At 33.5% G+C, this 17,852-nt stretch overlaps 1 protein-coding gene across 3 annotated transcripts in view; it reads left to right on the top strand.

Moving 5' to 3' along the window:
- ANKIB1 (ankyrin repeat and IBR domain containing 1) overlaps nt 1–17,852 on the top strand; it is a 147,650-nt gene that overhangs the window by 35,445 nt on the left and 94,353 nt on the right. For all 3 annotated transcript variants that reach the window (XM_069461713.1, XM_069461715.1, XM_069461714.1), the window contains 2 exons: nt 7,944–8,222; nt 15,316–15,616. In XM_069461713.1, coding sequence (XP_069317814.1) covers nt 8,035–8,222; nt 15,316–15,616 — 489 coding nt within the window. In that variant the 5' untranslated portion in view covers nt 7,944–8,034. The remainder of the gene's footprint in view (nt 1–7,943; nt 8,223–15,315; nt 15,617–17,852) is intronic.

The following is a 17,852-nucleotide window of genomic DNA, read 5'->3' as shown; positions in this document are numbered from 1 at the left end:
ACTAATGGTAACATCTTGCATAACCATATTTCAGTTATCAAAAATAAGAAATTAATGTTGGTATAATACTAACTATATACTTTATTTAGATTTCACCACTTTTCCATTAATGTCTTTTTTTTTCATTCCAGAATCCAACGAAGGATACTAAATGGCATTTAGGTGTCATGTCTCCTTAGTCACCTCTGATCTGTGAACAGTTGTGCAGTTTTTTCTTGTCTTTCATGGCCTTGACACTTTGGAAAAGTATTGGCCAGTTTTTCTGTAGGGTGTCTCTCATCTTGAGTTTCTGTGATATTTTCTTAGATTGATGTTACAAGATTGATTTTACAAGAATACTACAAACTTATATGCCTTTTTAGTGCATCAGATTGGGGTACATGATTTCAGTATGTTACAGGTGATGTTAACCTTGATCACTTTGTTAGGGTGGTATCTCCCTTGTTTCTCCACTGTAAAATTGCTATTTTTTTACTTTACAATTATACAATATTTGGAGGGAGATGCTTTGAGCCTGTGCAAATATCCTGTTTCTTCTCAAACTTCCCCCCCCCCCAATTTAAAAATCCATCTAGCTGGTGCAATAAGGTAAGAAAAAGAAATAAAAGGCATGCAGATCGAAAAGGAAGAAATAAGCCAAGTGTGGTGGCTCATGCCTGTAATCCCAGCACTTTGGGAGGCTGAGGCGGGAGGATCACTTGAGCTCAGGAGTTCGAGACCAATGAGACCCTGTCTCTACAAAAAATAAAAATTACCTAGGTGTGGTGGTATGCGCCTATAGTCCCAGCTACTCAGGAGGTTGAGGCAGGAGTGTCCTTTGAACCCAAGCATTCAAGGTTAGAGTAAGTTATGATTATGCCACTGTACTCCAGTCTTGGTGACGGAGTGAGACTCTGTCTCTAAAAAAAATTTTTTTAAATAAATAAAAGGAAGAAATAAAAATAAAAGGATTTCTTTCTTCAATTAATTAATCTTTTCACGTAATACATTTATTAATATTTTTACTGGTTTCTCCCATGTATACTTATTGTTATTTTTGTTCTTATCTTGGATACCACTCAGCCATGCCCTCCTGCTTCTCCTAAGTTAGCATGCTTGGATATCCCTTTATAACAAAAAAATAAATAAATAAAAGAGAAAAAAGGGAAGAAATAAAACTAACTCTATTCATAGATGATGTGAATCTACTTTAGACAATCCCAAAAATCTATTAAAAAACACTCCTAGAACTAATAAGTGAATTTAACAGATTTGCAGAATACAGGGTCAATATACAAATTCAATTGTATTTCTGTATACTAGAAATGAACACTTGGAATTTATGTTTTTAAGAAGTATCATTTATAATAGCACCCCCAAAAAGAAATACTTAAGTATAAATCTAACAAAATATGTGTACCATTTATATGATGCAAACTACATGACTCTGATTGAAAAGCAATCAAAGAAGATATAAATAGAGAGAAATACCATGTTTGTGGATCAGAAGCCTCAGTAATGTTAAGATGTCAGTTCTCCCAGTAATCAAAACAATATAATATTACTGAAAAGATAGATACACAGAAAAATAGAACAGAATAGAGTCCAGAAATGGATTCAATAAAGTCAATTGGCTTGTGACAGAGATGCAAAGATGACTCAGTGGAGAAAGGACAATCTTTTCAACAAATGGTCCTGGAACTATTGGATGTCCATACGCAAACACCTTACACAAAAATTTACTCAAAATGGATCGTACACTTAAATGTGAAACTTGAAACTATAGTACTTCTAGAAGCAAATATAGGAGAAAAATCTCTGTGATTTGGGTTAGGCAAGGAGTTTTACAAAGGACTCCAAAAACAGTTCATAAAGTGGGGGGAAATTGATAAATTTGACTTCATCAACATTAAAAACTGTGAAAAATAGCAATAAGCAAATGAAAAGAGAACCTACGGACTAGAAGAAATGTTTGCAAATCACATTTCTAACAAAGGACTCTTTTTTTCAGCATTTTTAAGGAACTCAAATTCAATAATATTCCATCTTAAAAATGGGCAAATGATCTAAACACTTTAGAAATCAAGATGGGTATGCATGGCAAATAAGCATATGAAAGCGTGTTCAACATCATTAGTCATTAGGGAAATGGAAGTTAAAACCATTGTACAATACCACTGCACATCTGTTAGAATGGCTACCAAAAATGGAAAGAAAAAAAAAAAACCCTGACAATTCCAAATGCTGACCAGGACCCAGCATTTATAGCAACTGTTCTTATATGTGGTTTATAAGAATGAAAACTGGTATACCTACTCTAGAAAACAAGTTGGTAGTTTCTTATAAAGTTAAACATATGACTTACTACATGCTCCAGCAATTCCACTCTTGAATATTACCCAAGAGATATTAAGACTTAGGTTCACACAAAATCTATATGGGAATTTTATGGCAACCTTGCTAATAATTGCCCTCAACTGGAACCAACAACAGCACTTTACTACTCAAAGATGATGAAACCATATGAATGTTTAAATAAACAGTGGTACATCCATACAGTGGAATACTACCCAACAATACAAAAGATTGGACTTGATTTATATATCAACATGGATAAATCTTAAATACATTTTGCTAAAAATATTAAAGCAAGACCTATGAAAGATCACGCTCAAAAACCTACAATGAGTCCCTATTGTACACAGAATAAAATCGAAGCCTTACAGTGTTTGTCCATATACCTCCACTAGAATATAAACTCCATAGATGAAGTGATGTTTATCTGTTCATTTGTATTTGTTGACTGAAGAAAGTACGTATTAATACTGCTGGTTTACAGATGAAGAAACAATTCAAATAAGTTAACTTACTGGGTAAAATAGGAACAGTCTGACTCCTACTAAATTGCTCCTCACCATCACATTTCTTGCCAATACCTTTGCCTTAGCATAGTTTTAAAACTAGTCCATGGTTCTACACTGACTTGTGTATTATAATTACCTGGGGAACTTTTAAAATTCCCACTCTGGCCTTATCTTTCCTAAGACCAGATGCAGTCACCTCTGTAGGTGATTCTCATGCACAGTGACAAATGAAAATTACCATAGGTCAATAAATATATATCAAATGGGCCAATGAACAGAGTTGATAGCTCAATATATTTATTATTTGCCCACATGCTTTTGGTCTGCTGTAGTGTGTCAACTTTTCCTGGCTTCTTTTTTTCTTTACTTTATCTCTTGAAAGTTCTCATAGAATCTCTTTTTTAATCATACTCTCCTTTTCTGTAAGTATTATTTCAGACTCCATTAGAGTATTTCTTTGGACTTTGAGCTTTCTGGAATCTTCTTAGAAACCCACCTCTTTGATTTCAACCTAGAGTGGGATGGGTTTTTGTTGGGATCTGTTGCTTGAAAGAATTTTCTGCTTGTTTCTATACTGGCTAAAGGGAAGTTTATTTGTAGATTTAAGATTGTTATTCTTATCAGTAGTTCAGCAAAACAGTGAATTGAGTATGTGTATGTGTGTATATGTATATTATATATATGTATGTTATCTATCTAGTTAAAGGAAAAATGGGAGCCAGTTATTTTGTTTAGGTCAACAACGACAGGCCATGACTAAAAATAATTTCCTTTTGTGGAAACAGATAAGAGTTGGTTATTTATTTCTAAAGAACTTCGTCTTCTGTAAAAGATTTCTGGCAGTAGTTTGTTAACTTAAGTACACCTGAGTTTTTGTTGCAGATTATTAACCTATGAATGGGGAAGTCAGCAGACAAAGATTTAAAGCTAGAATTACAGAGCTGTTCACAATTAAAGGTTAATCAGAAATTAAGTAAAGCTTTCTGTAGTCCATCGACAGGCTACATTTGTCTTTCTTGTTTTTTCTTTTTTTTTTTTCATTAAATACTTACCAAGTGCTGTGCTTTGCAACTCAAAGATGATGAATCCTTGCCCAGGTTTTTTTGGTAAAGATTTAGAAACCCAAAATAAGGAATTATTTTTGCCTCTTTAATAATTCATTGCTTGCCTCATAAAGCTCTATACATAGATTTATCTTGGAGAAATATTATTTAAGGTTTTGATTAAAACAGAGGGAGCTATCGCTTCAAGCAATAATAGCTATGACTAAGAAAAAGTGAAAGGACAGACACATCTGGCAAATTTGTAGACAAGACTTGTGAGGCTAAATCTTAGGGGAATGGAGCCATGACTGTTTCTGGTGACATTTAGGCTTATTGATCACGTTTTTAAAATGAGGCTCAGTGCAGTGGCTTATACCTGTAATCCCAGCACTTTGGGAGGCCGAAGCAGGAGGATTGCTTGAGGCCAGGAGTTCAAGACCAACTTGAGCAACACAATGAGACCCTGTCTCTACTAAAAATAAAAAAATTAGCTGGGTGTGGTGTCATATGCCTGTAGTCCTACCTAGTTGGGAAACTGAGGTAGGAGGATCTCTTGAGCCCAAGAGTTCAAGGTTGCTATGAGCTATGATTGCACCACTGCATTCCAGTCCAGGTGACAGAATGAGACCCTACTCAAAAAGAAAAAGACCTGAAAATCGCTAAAAGCCACAAAAAGCCATCTCAATGTCATTATGTTTTCAACATGATTAATAGTAATATTTAATGCACACTTAGAGTATTATTGATTTTTTAAAGTTATGTTTGTTAAACAAGTACCCCAAGATACCATTACTTTCTTAGATATTTTTTTTTGTACATTTTAGGTACAAATTATTTTTCTTATAGAACATTTCACTAAAGTAATAATGTACCAAAAAAGTGTTAAGTATTAATCTAATACAGAACTCTGAAAATGTTTTTAATTAGAGCTGCATTCTGTCAGAGAAGTTAAGACCAAAACAACTGAAAGTTTCCAAATCCTTAGGAAAGACCCTTCAGAACCCATATAATATTCTTTATATTTGGTTATAGATAAAACTATACACTTGGGGGGTGGGGCAGAAAACAAAAACAAACAAACAAAAAAAAACTGTACAATAAACTGAATGGAGTTCTTGTTAAGATTAATAAACTATTAAATGCTTAGAGCAGTACCACAAAACACAAATTATTTCACTGAGAATAAACACATGGCTTCTAGATTCTGTGAAAAACAAAAGAATAAAATAAAGAAAATCAAGGCTATCCCTGAAAAATCCCTGTAGTATATTGTGATAAGTAAAGAGTGTGGGAGAGAGGAATTTGCTCCTCTTATTCAAAATGAAACAATAAAGGTAGTACTTTAGGCCAAAGGTTCAGCAACCTTCTGAAAAATTAAATAAAAATCTAAAAGTTATGTGGTATGATCCAATTAATGCATATATATTTAGAGTGTGTATATGCATACAAATATATATGCACATTTATATAAACAAATTTAAATAGGGTAGTTCTTTTTTTTTTTTTTTTTTTTTTTTGAGACAGAGTCTCACTCTGTTGCCCAGGCTAGAGTGAGTGCCGTGGCGTCAGCCTAGCTCACAGCAACCTCAAACTCCTGAGCTCAAGAGATCCTCCTGTCTCAGCCTCCCGAGTAGCTGGGACTACAGGCATGCGCCACCATGCCCGGCTAATTTTTTTCTATATATATTTTTAGCTGTCCATATAATTTCTTTCTATTTTTAGTAGAGGTGGGGTCTCGCTCTTGCTCAGGCTGGTCTCGAACTCCTGAGCTCAAACGATCCGCCCACCTCGGCCTCCCAGAGTGCTAGGATTACAGGCGTGAGCCACCGCGCCCGGCCTAAATAGGGTAGTTCTTTATCAAAATGCTAACAGTGGTTATCTTTCAGTAAATAGACAATGGGGGACGTTGTCCTTTTTCTTGATTCATATTTTAAAGATTTCTGCTATACATATGTATTTGTATATTTAAAATAAAAAATCAATAATAAACAACCCTTAAAAGACCCAAATGGTGTCCTCATTAAGTATAGTTGTAGGACAGAAAATGTGCTGCTGTTTCTAAGCCTATCTATGAGATAGGCTTGGCAAATGTCTTACCCTGACATTCAGCTGGAGGGATCCAGAAGCTTCTTATACAGTGGTGTCTGTACATTGAAATCGCCAAGGAATTTAAATACCAATGCCTGGGTGCTACCCCTAGAGATTGATTTAAGTGGTCTGAGATTTAGCTTGACCAATAGGACTCTTTGAAGTTCTCTAGATTATTGTGACGTACAACGAAGGTTAAGAACCACAATGTACAAAGATTGAGTTGAACAACATATATATTATTTTCAACTGTTTTTTAAAGCTGTGTTTTAGTGCCCAGCCTGTCACTGAATTAATTGGGTAACATGATAGACTCTTGTATTCTCTGCCTCTTAAGATTTCCTCCCTTCATCTGTCTTCTACACTGTCACAATAGTTAATTTTCTAAAGCATGAAATAATAATATTACTGCCCTGCATAAAAGCCTTTAATTATCTGTTCTTTTCAGTTAAAGTATAAGTTCCTTATTTGGCCCCAACCTATTTTTAGTTTTATCTTTTATTAATCCAATGCTAGAGACCATGAACTGTGTTTATACTTGCCATTTCTTGTGTAGGCCTTTTTTTTTCCATACCTGTCTTTGCATGTGCTATTTTCATTGTCACTAATTTCCGCCATAGTTCAAGAACAGATTCAGAAACATTTATTGGAATAGAACAAAACTAGCATTTATTGAACACATCAACCAAGAACTGTACTGGGTACTTTAAACAAAGTAGCTCTGATAATCCTCCACAGCCATCCCTAAGAAATGGTTGTTTTCCTTCCTAAGGCTTTTAGAGGGTGAATAACTTGCTTAAAATTATACAGCTAGTGTAGGCAAATATGGTATTTCAAGCGCCAAGTCCAGTGTTTGTTTCTGTGACCTTCCCTGACCCACCTCACATTGCTTCAGTAGGAAATGCCCATATGATCATTATCATCTTTGCAAACATAGTGTGCATAAACATTTGATGTTCTTAGTCTTGTTTTGAATTTTTAAGAAGGAAATAAATTGAACGGTCTTAAAATCATTGTTTCCATTGTTCTGTGGATAATCCATTTTATTAGTTTGCTGTGACTATGAGTATCAGTGAACTGTACAGTCCCATATATTTACATTTTAAGTCTTTTCTCTGATGTCCTTATAAGTACTGAGCAGTTTTTTCACTTTACTGCATTTTAACACCCTTTCTGCATTTCTTATTTGAGCAAAATTTCCTACATTTTTCACATAGCACAAATTGGCTGAGTATGACTTACACCTAATTTATATAGAAATTTAAGTATATTCAACCATAAAATTCAGTCAAGCTCATTTCCTGCTCATGTGAAGAAAAAAATTAAAAAGCTCACATACGTAGTAGATAACTTATAGTGCAGAGTACAGTCTGTGAAACCTTAACAGTCTCTGTGTGGGAAACTGTAACAGTTTAACAAGAAGTTAATTTGGACACATTAAAAATTTGAGACTGGCCAGCGCGGTGGCTCACGCCTGTAATCCTAGCACTCTGGGAGGCCGAGGCGGGTGGATCGCTCGAGGTCAGGAGTTCGAGACAAGCCTGAGCAAGAGTGAGACCCCGTCTCTACTAAAAATAGAAAGAAATTATATGGACAACTAAAATATATATATACAAAAAATTAGCCGGGCATGGTGGCACATGCCTGTAGTCCCAGCTACTTGGGAGGCTGAGGCAGTAGGATCGCTTAAGCCCAGGAGTTTGAGGTTGCTGTGAGCTAGACTGACGCCACGGCACTCACTCTAGCCTGGGCAACAGAGTGAGACTCTGTCTCAAAAAAAAAAAAAAAAAAAAAAAATTTGAGACTTTTATGGCTTTTAAGATAAATTTGGTAAAGTATATTATAATTTGTTTTCTTACGTATGCATCCCAGATCTTATTAGTGTTCCTAATTGTGTTATTGATTCTTTAGGATACTGCTTCATAATTATTGCCTTACCACCTAATTTAAATATCTTTTCCTCCATTAGAATGTGAACTATGTTGCAGAAGCATTCAAGAAGTGGCTGAAGGGAGAAGGAAGAAAGTGCCACTGCCTGTCAGAAAAAAACAAAACAAAACATGGGAAATACAACCACCAAATTCCGTAAAGCACTCATCAATGGTGATGAAAACCTGGCCTGCCAAATATATGAAAACAACCCTCAACTAAAAGAATCCCTTGATCCAAATACATCTTATGGGGAGCCCTACCAGCACAATACTCCATTACACTATGCTGCTAGACATGGAATGAATAGAATATTAGGGTAAGTATTACTGTAAACCAATTGATAAATTGGTAAAAGGGAAAAAAAAGAACTGTGATCTTTGAAAATATATACAGGCCTGTCTACATGTTATGTGGTATTATAGTGAGTTAACGCCCTAAAACTGGACATACCTAAATTGTTTGCTATGATTTTCTTTACTACAATTTAGTATGATTTTCTTTATAATACCTAATTAGACCAAAAGTTTTTTAGAGATGGGGTCTCGCTATGTATGTTCCCCATGCTGGAGTCAAATGCCTGGGCTCAAGCAACTCTCCTGCCTCAGTCTCCTGAGTAGCTGGGATTACAGGTATGCACCACTTTGCCCAGCTAGACCAAAAGTTTTAGCAGTGAGGTTGGTTCACATATTCTTGTTACTATAAATATATTTTCATCCTCAATGTTTCATGGTAGGAATTCTTTATATTAGTACAATATTTAACTTATACAACATTTTAATTCTAGAAAAGTACGTGTCAGCTATCAAAAAATTACAGGGAATATTGCCAGAGGCAAAGGTCTAAGCTCTGATTAGCTATTTTAATTTGAAAAACAGGTGCACTTGCCTTGTCTAGTCATGATCAGTTTTGAGTTTCCTTTCCTTTAATGGGGTTCAGTTACTTGAAAAGACTTTTCTAAAAGCAGAACGTTTTCCTGAAACTGGAAATACTAAGGAACTTTAAAAAATATTTCTTCAACAAGAATGAATTAGTGACATAGCAAATATATTTATAATGAAGATTGTTACCTAATTCCATGGGAATTATTTAATATATCTGATATTTGCAAGTTTATAAAAGAAAAGGAACAAAGGATATACTAGTAGTTACAAAACAAGTCAATATTTTTAGAAGTAGATTATGTGGGTATGGAATTCTGATGCTAGAATAGAAAGAAATTTGCTCATACAGTGAAATATAACTTTAAAACCAGTCTTCAAAGCTCTTTACAACTTGACCAAAAAAACATTTAACTGTAAATATTTTTTCTGTTTTTTCTGTATACAAATTGTTGTTCAAATTAAGCTGTTCTCTTTGGTATCTCCACAACATGCCATGAGTATTCTGTCTGCCATGTCCATGCTGCTCTCTTGGCCTGGAGTTTCCCCAGCCGTTCCCTGCTCCCCTCGCCTTTCTTTTTATTATCTAAATTTTGCTTTCTCTCAAGGTTGTGTGCATACCACGTCTATCTTCTTAGATTGGCACAACCCATAGGAACATCATTTTTTTAAAACTTCTGTAGCTGTTTTTCATTTGTTTGCCTCACTTATGTCTACCTCATGGTATTTTACAATTTTGTGTATCTCCTCTCTGCCTACCTATATTATAACTTTATTTTATGTACCTTCTTTTTTAGTTCTGGCATCTAGCATAATATCTTACACAGAGTAAGTAGTTTTATAAAATCATTACACAAGAAAATATTTTTAAGGTCAGGATTTGTGAATAAGAAAAATTCCATAAATAACGTAGGTCATTTAGCTGCATGACTTTATCAAGCATATCTTGAATTTTGTATGTATTTCTGTTACCTCATTGTTTGCATTTATCTAAAAATACCTACTTAGAAGCCATCTCCAACTTAGCTTGTTTGAAATTTTGCATTTTTCCTTCCAAAATTGTGTCTTCCCTATGTTAATGACACCAGACTATTGCACTGATGTAATAATAGCAAATATTTCTTGAAGGCTTACTATTTTCTTGAAGGCTTACTATTTTCTGAGGCTCTATTAACAGTGCTCTACATGTGTTATTTTAATCCTCCTTACAGCACTAGAAGGTAGTTTATTGTTTATTGTTTATATGAGAAAACCGGAGCACAGTAAAGTTAAGCAACTTGTCAGAACTCTCACAGTTGGTAAGTGGCAAAGCCAGTTGCCCCCATAGATGACAGTAGACTTTGGGCTCTGAACCACTTTGCTGTATAGCTTCTTATCTCTATGGTCATGTCAACCTATGTTTCAGGACTACCTCGGCCACTTACTAGCAAGGCAAGTTACTTAGTCGCTGTGAACTTCAGTTTCCTTATCTGTAAAATGGACATTTATCTCACAGAACTTGTAGGACAATTAATCAATTAATGTGTTATATATTTATTATGCTGCCTAACATATAATATATATTCAATAATGTTTATTACATCTTACCTCTGTAATCCTAAATATCTTCAAATCATCCTTGACTTATTCTTCTCATTTTCCTAACCTGCTATTAAATAGTTCACTAAGTTTTACTGTTGGATACAGTTCTTTCCATTCCCATTGCCTCAAGCTTAGTTTACTCTTAACCCCTGTTCCTAATACTTAAAGTAATGGTCTTTTTGCAAGTCTGTTCCTTTTATAATCTCATGTACAGATTAATCTTCCTAAAGCATAGCCTTTCATTGGTCTTTCTGTCTTAAGTTATTACAGTACCCTACTGTCCGCATTATTCTATTTGACTTCCAAACTCCCTTTACTTCTGCCCTCATTTTACCCAGTTAGCCTAATTTTTCATTATTCTCTAATATAATCTTGTCATTCACATTGGTTGATTCACTTCCCCTCTTGCATTCTCCACTTTTAGGAACGGCACCCGCTTACCTTTATTCCTGTTACTCCTTGATTCTCAAATGTCTTCTTTCTTCTGTAATTATCTGTCCTTTAAGTCCTAATGCAGTTTTTGCCTCATTCATTAATTCATCCCCAACTATTCTGACCTGAGGTCTTTCTGTTCTCTGAAATTTCTACAATTTATATTTAAAGCCATGCTACTATTATTAAACTCATCTCTACTAGATTATAAATATAGTTCTATATATCTACTATTGTTCTCAGTAGATTTATTTATTATTTAATCTGTAATATTAAGGCTTTCTAACATGACCTTTTTGTTTTGTTTTGGAGCATTTTCAGAGAAATTATAAAACTATTGATTTGGCCTGCTAATATTTAACACTTCAGTAATTAATAGCAAGTCTTGTATATGGTTCATTAAAACTTATTTAGAATACCAATGTAAAATATATTTAAATGTTGTTATTACTAAAATAATATGTATATTTTAACATAAAAGAAACCAAGTAGTAAAGGTTTTTTTTGGCTTTTCTTTAATATATACATTTTTTATTTTTAATTATTATGGGCACATAATAGTTGTATTTCTTTATAGAGTACATGTGATGTTTGACACAGGTATACAATGTGAATTAATCAAATCAGGATAATTGTTATATCCATCATCTCAGGCATTTAACATTTCTTTGTGTTAGGAACATTCCAATTCCACTCTTTTAGTTATTTTAAAGTATACTCTAACTTATTGTTGTTTATAGTCACTTTGTTGTGCTATCAAATATTGTTCATTCTATCTAATTATCTAACTATGTTAGCAAAATATTTTTTAGCCATTTATAGTATAACTTACAAATATACTTTGTATAGTTGGAAAACATTATGTAAGAAAGTCATTTAGTCCCGTAATTGTTAAAATGTTTTCTGAGGACTCTTGGATCCCAAGACTCTTTCAAAGGGTACATGAGGTCAAAACTATTTTTATGATAATAAAAGATGTTATTTTCCTTTTTTACTGTGTTGGCATTTGCAGTGGTAGTACACAAAATGGAGGGTAAAACTGTTGGTGCCTTTAGATGAATTAAGGCAGCGACACAAAACTGTGCCAGTAATCATTGTATTCATCACTGTAGGTACTTACAGTTAGACAAATAAAAGCCAGTTTCACTTAAAAAATACCTTTGATGGAGCAATAAGATTATTAATTTTAATTAATCTCCATCCTTGAGTACACATCTTTTCAATACTCTGTGTGACAAATAGGAAGTATGCATAAAACTCTTCTGCTACATATGGAAGTGTGATGATACTTTGAGGAAGAGCACTTGCACTGTTATTTGAATTGTAAATTGAACCACTTTTCTCATGGAACCCAATTCTATGACTAACAACAGCAAAAAAAACGATGGTTATTGAGACTTGGGTGGTTGGCTGACATTTTCTTCAAAATGAATTGAGTCTGTCATTTCAAGGAAAACTACTGCCAGTATTTGTTGCTAAAGATGAAATCTGAGCTTTCAAGTGAATGTTAAAATTTTGGAAAACGTAATATTCACTACCCTCAGCTTGACAACTTCTCATTACTTAGAGACTTTTCTAATAAGATTAGCAGTGATATGAACTGATATAATTTTGGTTTTTATATTGTATAAAGAAATGTAACATCTGGAAGATCATCTTAACTCAGTGAATCAATATTTTTCAGAAGATCAGTGTACGATTCTTAAAAAATTATACATGGGTAAACAATTTATTCAAAATGTAAGATAGACTAATGGATCTTAATATAACAGTACAAAAAGTTCATTTGATACGGTTTCATATACTACATTGCAGCTAACGTTTAAGAAATTACTACTTGTTGAATATTTGATATAGTATCAAATATGAATATTCACAATTATCTGAAAAGGCAATTTTGAAACAATTCTCCCTTTTCTAACTATATAATTAAGGCTGGATTTTCTTCATATACTTGAACCAAAACAATATATTACAACAGATGGAATCCTGTGAAAACCCAACTGTCTTCTGTTAGACCAGGCATTAAGAGATTTGAAAGCATATAAAAACAATGCCACTCTTTTCACTTAATTTTTTTTTTTTAAAAAAAGGGTCTTCTTGCTTTGTCACCCACCGCTACTGTAGTGGTACAGTAATAGCTGACTGTAGCCTCTAATTCTTAGGCTAAGGTGATCCTCCCATCTCAGCCTCCTCATAGCTAGGACTGCAAGCACACACCATCATACCTGGCTATATGGGATTATAGGCATGAACCACTGTGCCCAGCCAGTTTTTTAAAAGATAGTTATTTTTTATTTAAAAATGTTATGTATAGTTAATGTGTAATGGGTTTGATTTTTTAAAATTAATATATAACCCACATAAACAAAAAGTCTTAGGAACTTGCAGTCATTTTTAAAGTTGTAAAATGGTCTTGTGACCAGAAATGTTTAAGAACTGCTTATCTGGTCAATACTCTTGGTTCCTCTAAGCAGGAATATATCTGTCTGTCCCCATCATGTGGTTATCATTCCATTGAATGAGTGTTTTAAAACTTATAGAAAAGATGATTTTATATTCTCTTTTAGTTAACCAGTTTGGATTACTTTTATGATTTGGCCATATACTTTATATTTAACTTTATATTTTTACAACTTCAATGTGAAATCTTCAGATGTTTTCTTTTTTCTTAATTGTTTGAAGAACAATGGCTCATAATTGTTTACTTAAAGCTTTTAAGATCCTATACTAGAATCAGAAATTACCTTATTGCTCTCCTTTCCTAAGAATAAACAACCCTAATTTCTTTAATCTATGTATTATTTTGTCTTTGGAAATTTATTTAGGTAGTACAGAGAGAATCACAGATCAAATTTTTCCCTGGTTTTATTTAGGTATAAGTGACAAAAATTGTTTGTACTTAAGGTGTACAGTGTGATGTTTCAATATATGTATACACTGTGAAATGATTACCACAGTCAAGCTAATTAACATATCTATTACTTCAAATAGTTACCTTTTTTGTGTGATGAGAATACTTAATATCTCCTCTCACAGCACATTTCAAGTGTACAATACATAATTATTATTTTAATAACTATAGTCCCCATTCTGTACATCAGTCTCGAGAACTTAATACACCTAACAACTGAAAATTTACACCCTTTAGCCCATTTCCTCTACTGCCTGACCCCTGGTGATCACCATTCTATTCTCTGTTTCTATGAGTTAAACTTTTTTAGATTCTTTATATAAGTGAGATCTTGCAGTATTTGTCTTTCTATGTCTGGCTCATTTCAGAGTTAAATGTCCTCCAGGGTCATTCACGTTGTCACAAAGGGAAGGATTTCCTTCTTTTTGAAAGACTGAATAGTATTCCATTGTGTACATGCCACGTTTTCCTTATCCCTTTATCCATCAATGGATATTTAGATGTTTCTGTGTCTTGGCTATTGTAAATAATGCTGCACTGAACATAGGAGTGAGTATATCTCTCAGAGATAGTGATTTCATTTCCTTTGTCTATAAATCCAGAAGTAAGATTGCTGCATCATACAGTAGTTTTATTTTTAATTTTTGAGGAACTTCCATACTGTTTTGCATAATGGCAGTACCAATTTACATTTCCACCAATAGTGTACAAAGCTTCCCCTTTCTCCATATTTTTGCCAACAATTATCTTTGACTGTTTGATAATGGCCATCCTAACAGGTTTAGTCTTTTCTCATACCAGCGAGGCTAACTCATGAATGGGATTAGTGAGTACTGAGTACCCTTAGAAAAGAGGCTCTGGAGAGCTGTCTTGCCCCCTCTACCACGTGAGAACGCAGTGAGAAGGCCTCTAAAAGGAGCGGGACCTTGCCAGACACCAGATATGCTGGCGTCTTTATCTTGGATTTCCCAGCCTCCAGAACTGTGAGAAATGAGTGTTTGTTGTTTATAATCCATCCAGTTTATGGTATTTTTTGTTAGAGCAGCTCATGTAGACTAAGGTACTGTATAAATATAAGCCTTATTATGTCAAAGCCTAACTGATGATCTTCAGGTAGAGAAAATTGTTTCCAAATTTAAAATTTAGTCTCAGACTTAGGCATTACTTGCTGTTCTTATATTGGTTGTCACCTTCCTCATTAAATAAATATGTATACAAGAGAAATACAGCAGAGCAATTAAGGAAGAAGAAAAAAATTGGTGTGAAATGTTTAATGCACCCTAAGACAATTATGTAACTGACTTATTAATCTGTAAATTGCCACTTTGCTTTTTTTTTCCTTTCTATTCCCATAACCCTTTCATTTCTCTTGTCTTCCTTTTTCCCTACCCTTTTATTAGCAAGTACTTAAAGATATTCAAGTTTATTGTTTTTAATATTGTTCTAGAATAGAGTTTTTTAAAACTATAAGAATTAGTTATTCAACCTATTGTAAACAAAACACTTCAGTAGAAATTGGATTATCAGATTAGGAGTAGAGTTTATCTTTTAAATTTGTTATCTTCTATGATTTTCATCCTTTTTTTCCTTCCTTTCCATTTTAGGACTTTTCTTTTTGGTAGAGATGGTAATCCAAATAAACGCAATGTGCACAATGAAACATCTATGCATTTGTTGTGTATGGGACCTCAAATTATGATATCTGAAGGAGCCCTTCATCCTCGCTTAGCACGCCCCGCAGAAGATGATTTTAGAAGAGCAGATTGTTTGCAGATGATCTTAAGATGGAAAGGAGCAAAACTTGACCAGGGTGAATATGAGAGAGCAGCTATTGATGCTGTTGATAACAAAAAAAACACACCCCTGCACTATGCTGCTGCCTCAGGGATGAAAGCCTGTGTAGAGGTAAAACTTTGGTGGTTTTTATTTTTTAATATTCTTCATTGTAAAATTTATGTCTTGATAATATGTAATAATCAGTGTTTGTTTTCCTTGTCTTAATAATTTAGCTAGTCATTTTTCTCCCTTTTGTCATTCTAAAAGAATCAAGCCCCCTTTTGAAATTAAGTTATTTTGTTGTTTTATTTCAAACGTTGACTGTTTAGTTAAACAGTTTGAAATAAAATGAAATCAAGAGCAATTAAAAATTTGCTAACATCCCCTAAGGTAGTGGCCATAAATTAAGCCCTATCATCTTAGGAGTAATAGTTTTAATAGAGATACATTCTGCTTTTTTGCTAATATTTTTGGTAACCAATTTATAAAATTTATACACGGTGGATATGACATTTTGGCAATTGAGATGCATAGTTAAGTAGGATTGATCAGTTCACTAAGCAATGAATAAATTTTAATGAATACAGTTTGGGATTTTAAAAAAATGTTTATAATTTTAAAACGTGTTATTTTTCTGTTTAATTTGCATTAAAGTGTTCCTGAATAATACTATATTATATTTGAATTTTTCCATATATATTTCATGTATAAATTTATAATATATATTATTTATGTATATGAAATATTTAACAACATGTTTAGATAAAATCACCCAGATAATATGGGCTCTTTAAGCTAAGACATCATTGCTCCATATAATATCATCACTACTATATATACAACAGAACAGATTTTTCTCAGCTACCAATTTCACGTCAATCCATACATGGCTCATAGAAATTCTTTTGAATAGGTGTATTTAAATATGTGTGGGGAATGTTTTAGACTAGATTACTGAGTATCTTCATTACTAAAGATACATACCTTTATTGCAGAAGCAATGTTCCTAATCAGATTAAAATATAGATCTGAAAAACTTAGTGTTTTCTTAATGTTGTTCGTGTATGTATAGTTTATACTTCTAAATCAATCAATACACCAAAAATATGAATGTCTATTTTCTTATTCATATTCAAAGATTATAGCCACTTATGCATTTCTTCAGTGTATCTGAAGTGTCAATTCTTTTCATTTCTAGAATGCTCGTGATCATGTCTTTTGTTTACTGCTATTATTTGTAATACTTGTTAATCTTTTAGAACGTTTGTCATTTCATTTCTTGGGTTTGTGTCACCTTTGTCCACTAGTTAGTTAGTGATGGTAATTAACCTGAAACTACTTTTTCAAGCAATGCTTTCTAACATTGATTCAGTGTGGTAGAAGGATGTCCTAGGATTTTGGGTGGAGGGAGACTAATAACAGAATTCCTGAGGCTTTTTACACAGTCTTTCTGTATATCGTGCTATGCCCACCTCCTGTGGAAGAATCCCTGCTTTAGTGACTCACCATTATTTCTGGGACTGTATCATTTCTTAAGTAGGTTAGAGTAGAAAATAGATTATTCCTGATAGTAGTAATAATGCTCTTAAATTGCTGCTTAAATATCTTGCTTCCAAAATTCTCTAGAAGCATTGCTTTAGTAGTTGTTGATTTTCATGGTTATTAAATTGTTCAAAAAATTGAGCATGGTGGTTTTCCCAGCATTATTTTTTGCTCAGTGAGAGAAATTAGTGCCCGGTTTATACTGTACTGTCTGATAGGCCTGATGATTTGTTGGATATGTATGTGTGAGTGTGTGAATGTGCGTGTGTTAACTGTTTGATCTATCAGCATATCACATCACATAAACCATACCATATTTGACTGTTTTCATTTTCCATATTTAGAAGAGTTCTTTGACTTAATGTAAAACATTGCAGATGGAGCCCTATAAATACCTTACATTTTTTCTAGTTTTCATCAACAAATTTCTGCATATCACTTTACCCACATAAGCTTGTTTTTAATCTCTTAGGTGTATTTAACTATATTCTTCCCCAGTCTTAGGCCTTTAATGACTTTTGATTATGTTTACTGTTGATTCAACTAGAAGAGTTTCCCAAGAAAGCATATGTTAACTAATATCCAGAGACCTTATTGTGTTTTCTAGTGTGAGTGCATAAAATAAATACAGTTATCCCTCAGTATCTATGGGGGATTGGTTCCAGGACTCCCCCACAGATCCCAAAATCCACATATGGTCAAATCCTTTATATAAAATGGTGTAGTATTTGTATATAACCTACACACATCCTCTTGTATACTTGAAATCATCTGTAGATTACTTATAATGTCTAATACAATGTAAATGATATATAAATAATTA

This window comes from Eulemur rufifrons, chromosome 29 (genome assembly GCF_041146395.1).
Source record: "Eulemur rufifrons isolate Redbay chromosome 29, OSU_ERuf_1, whole genome shotgun sequence".
Classification (NCBI taxonomy): domain Eukaryota; kingdom Metazoa; phylum Chordata; class Mammalia; order Primates; family Lemuridae; genus Eulemur; species Eulemur rufifrons.
The sequence above is the reverse complement of the archived record's forward strand: the minus strand, read 5'-3'. Positions and strand labels throughout refer to the sequence as shown.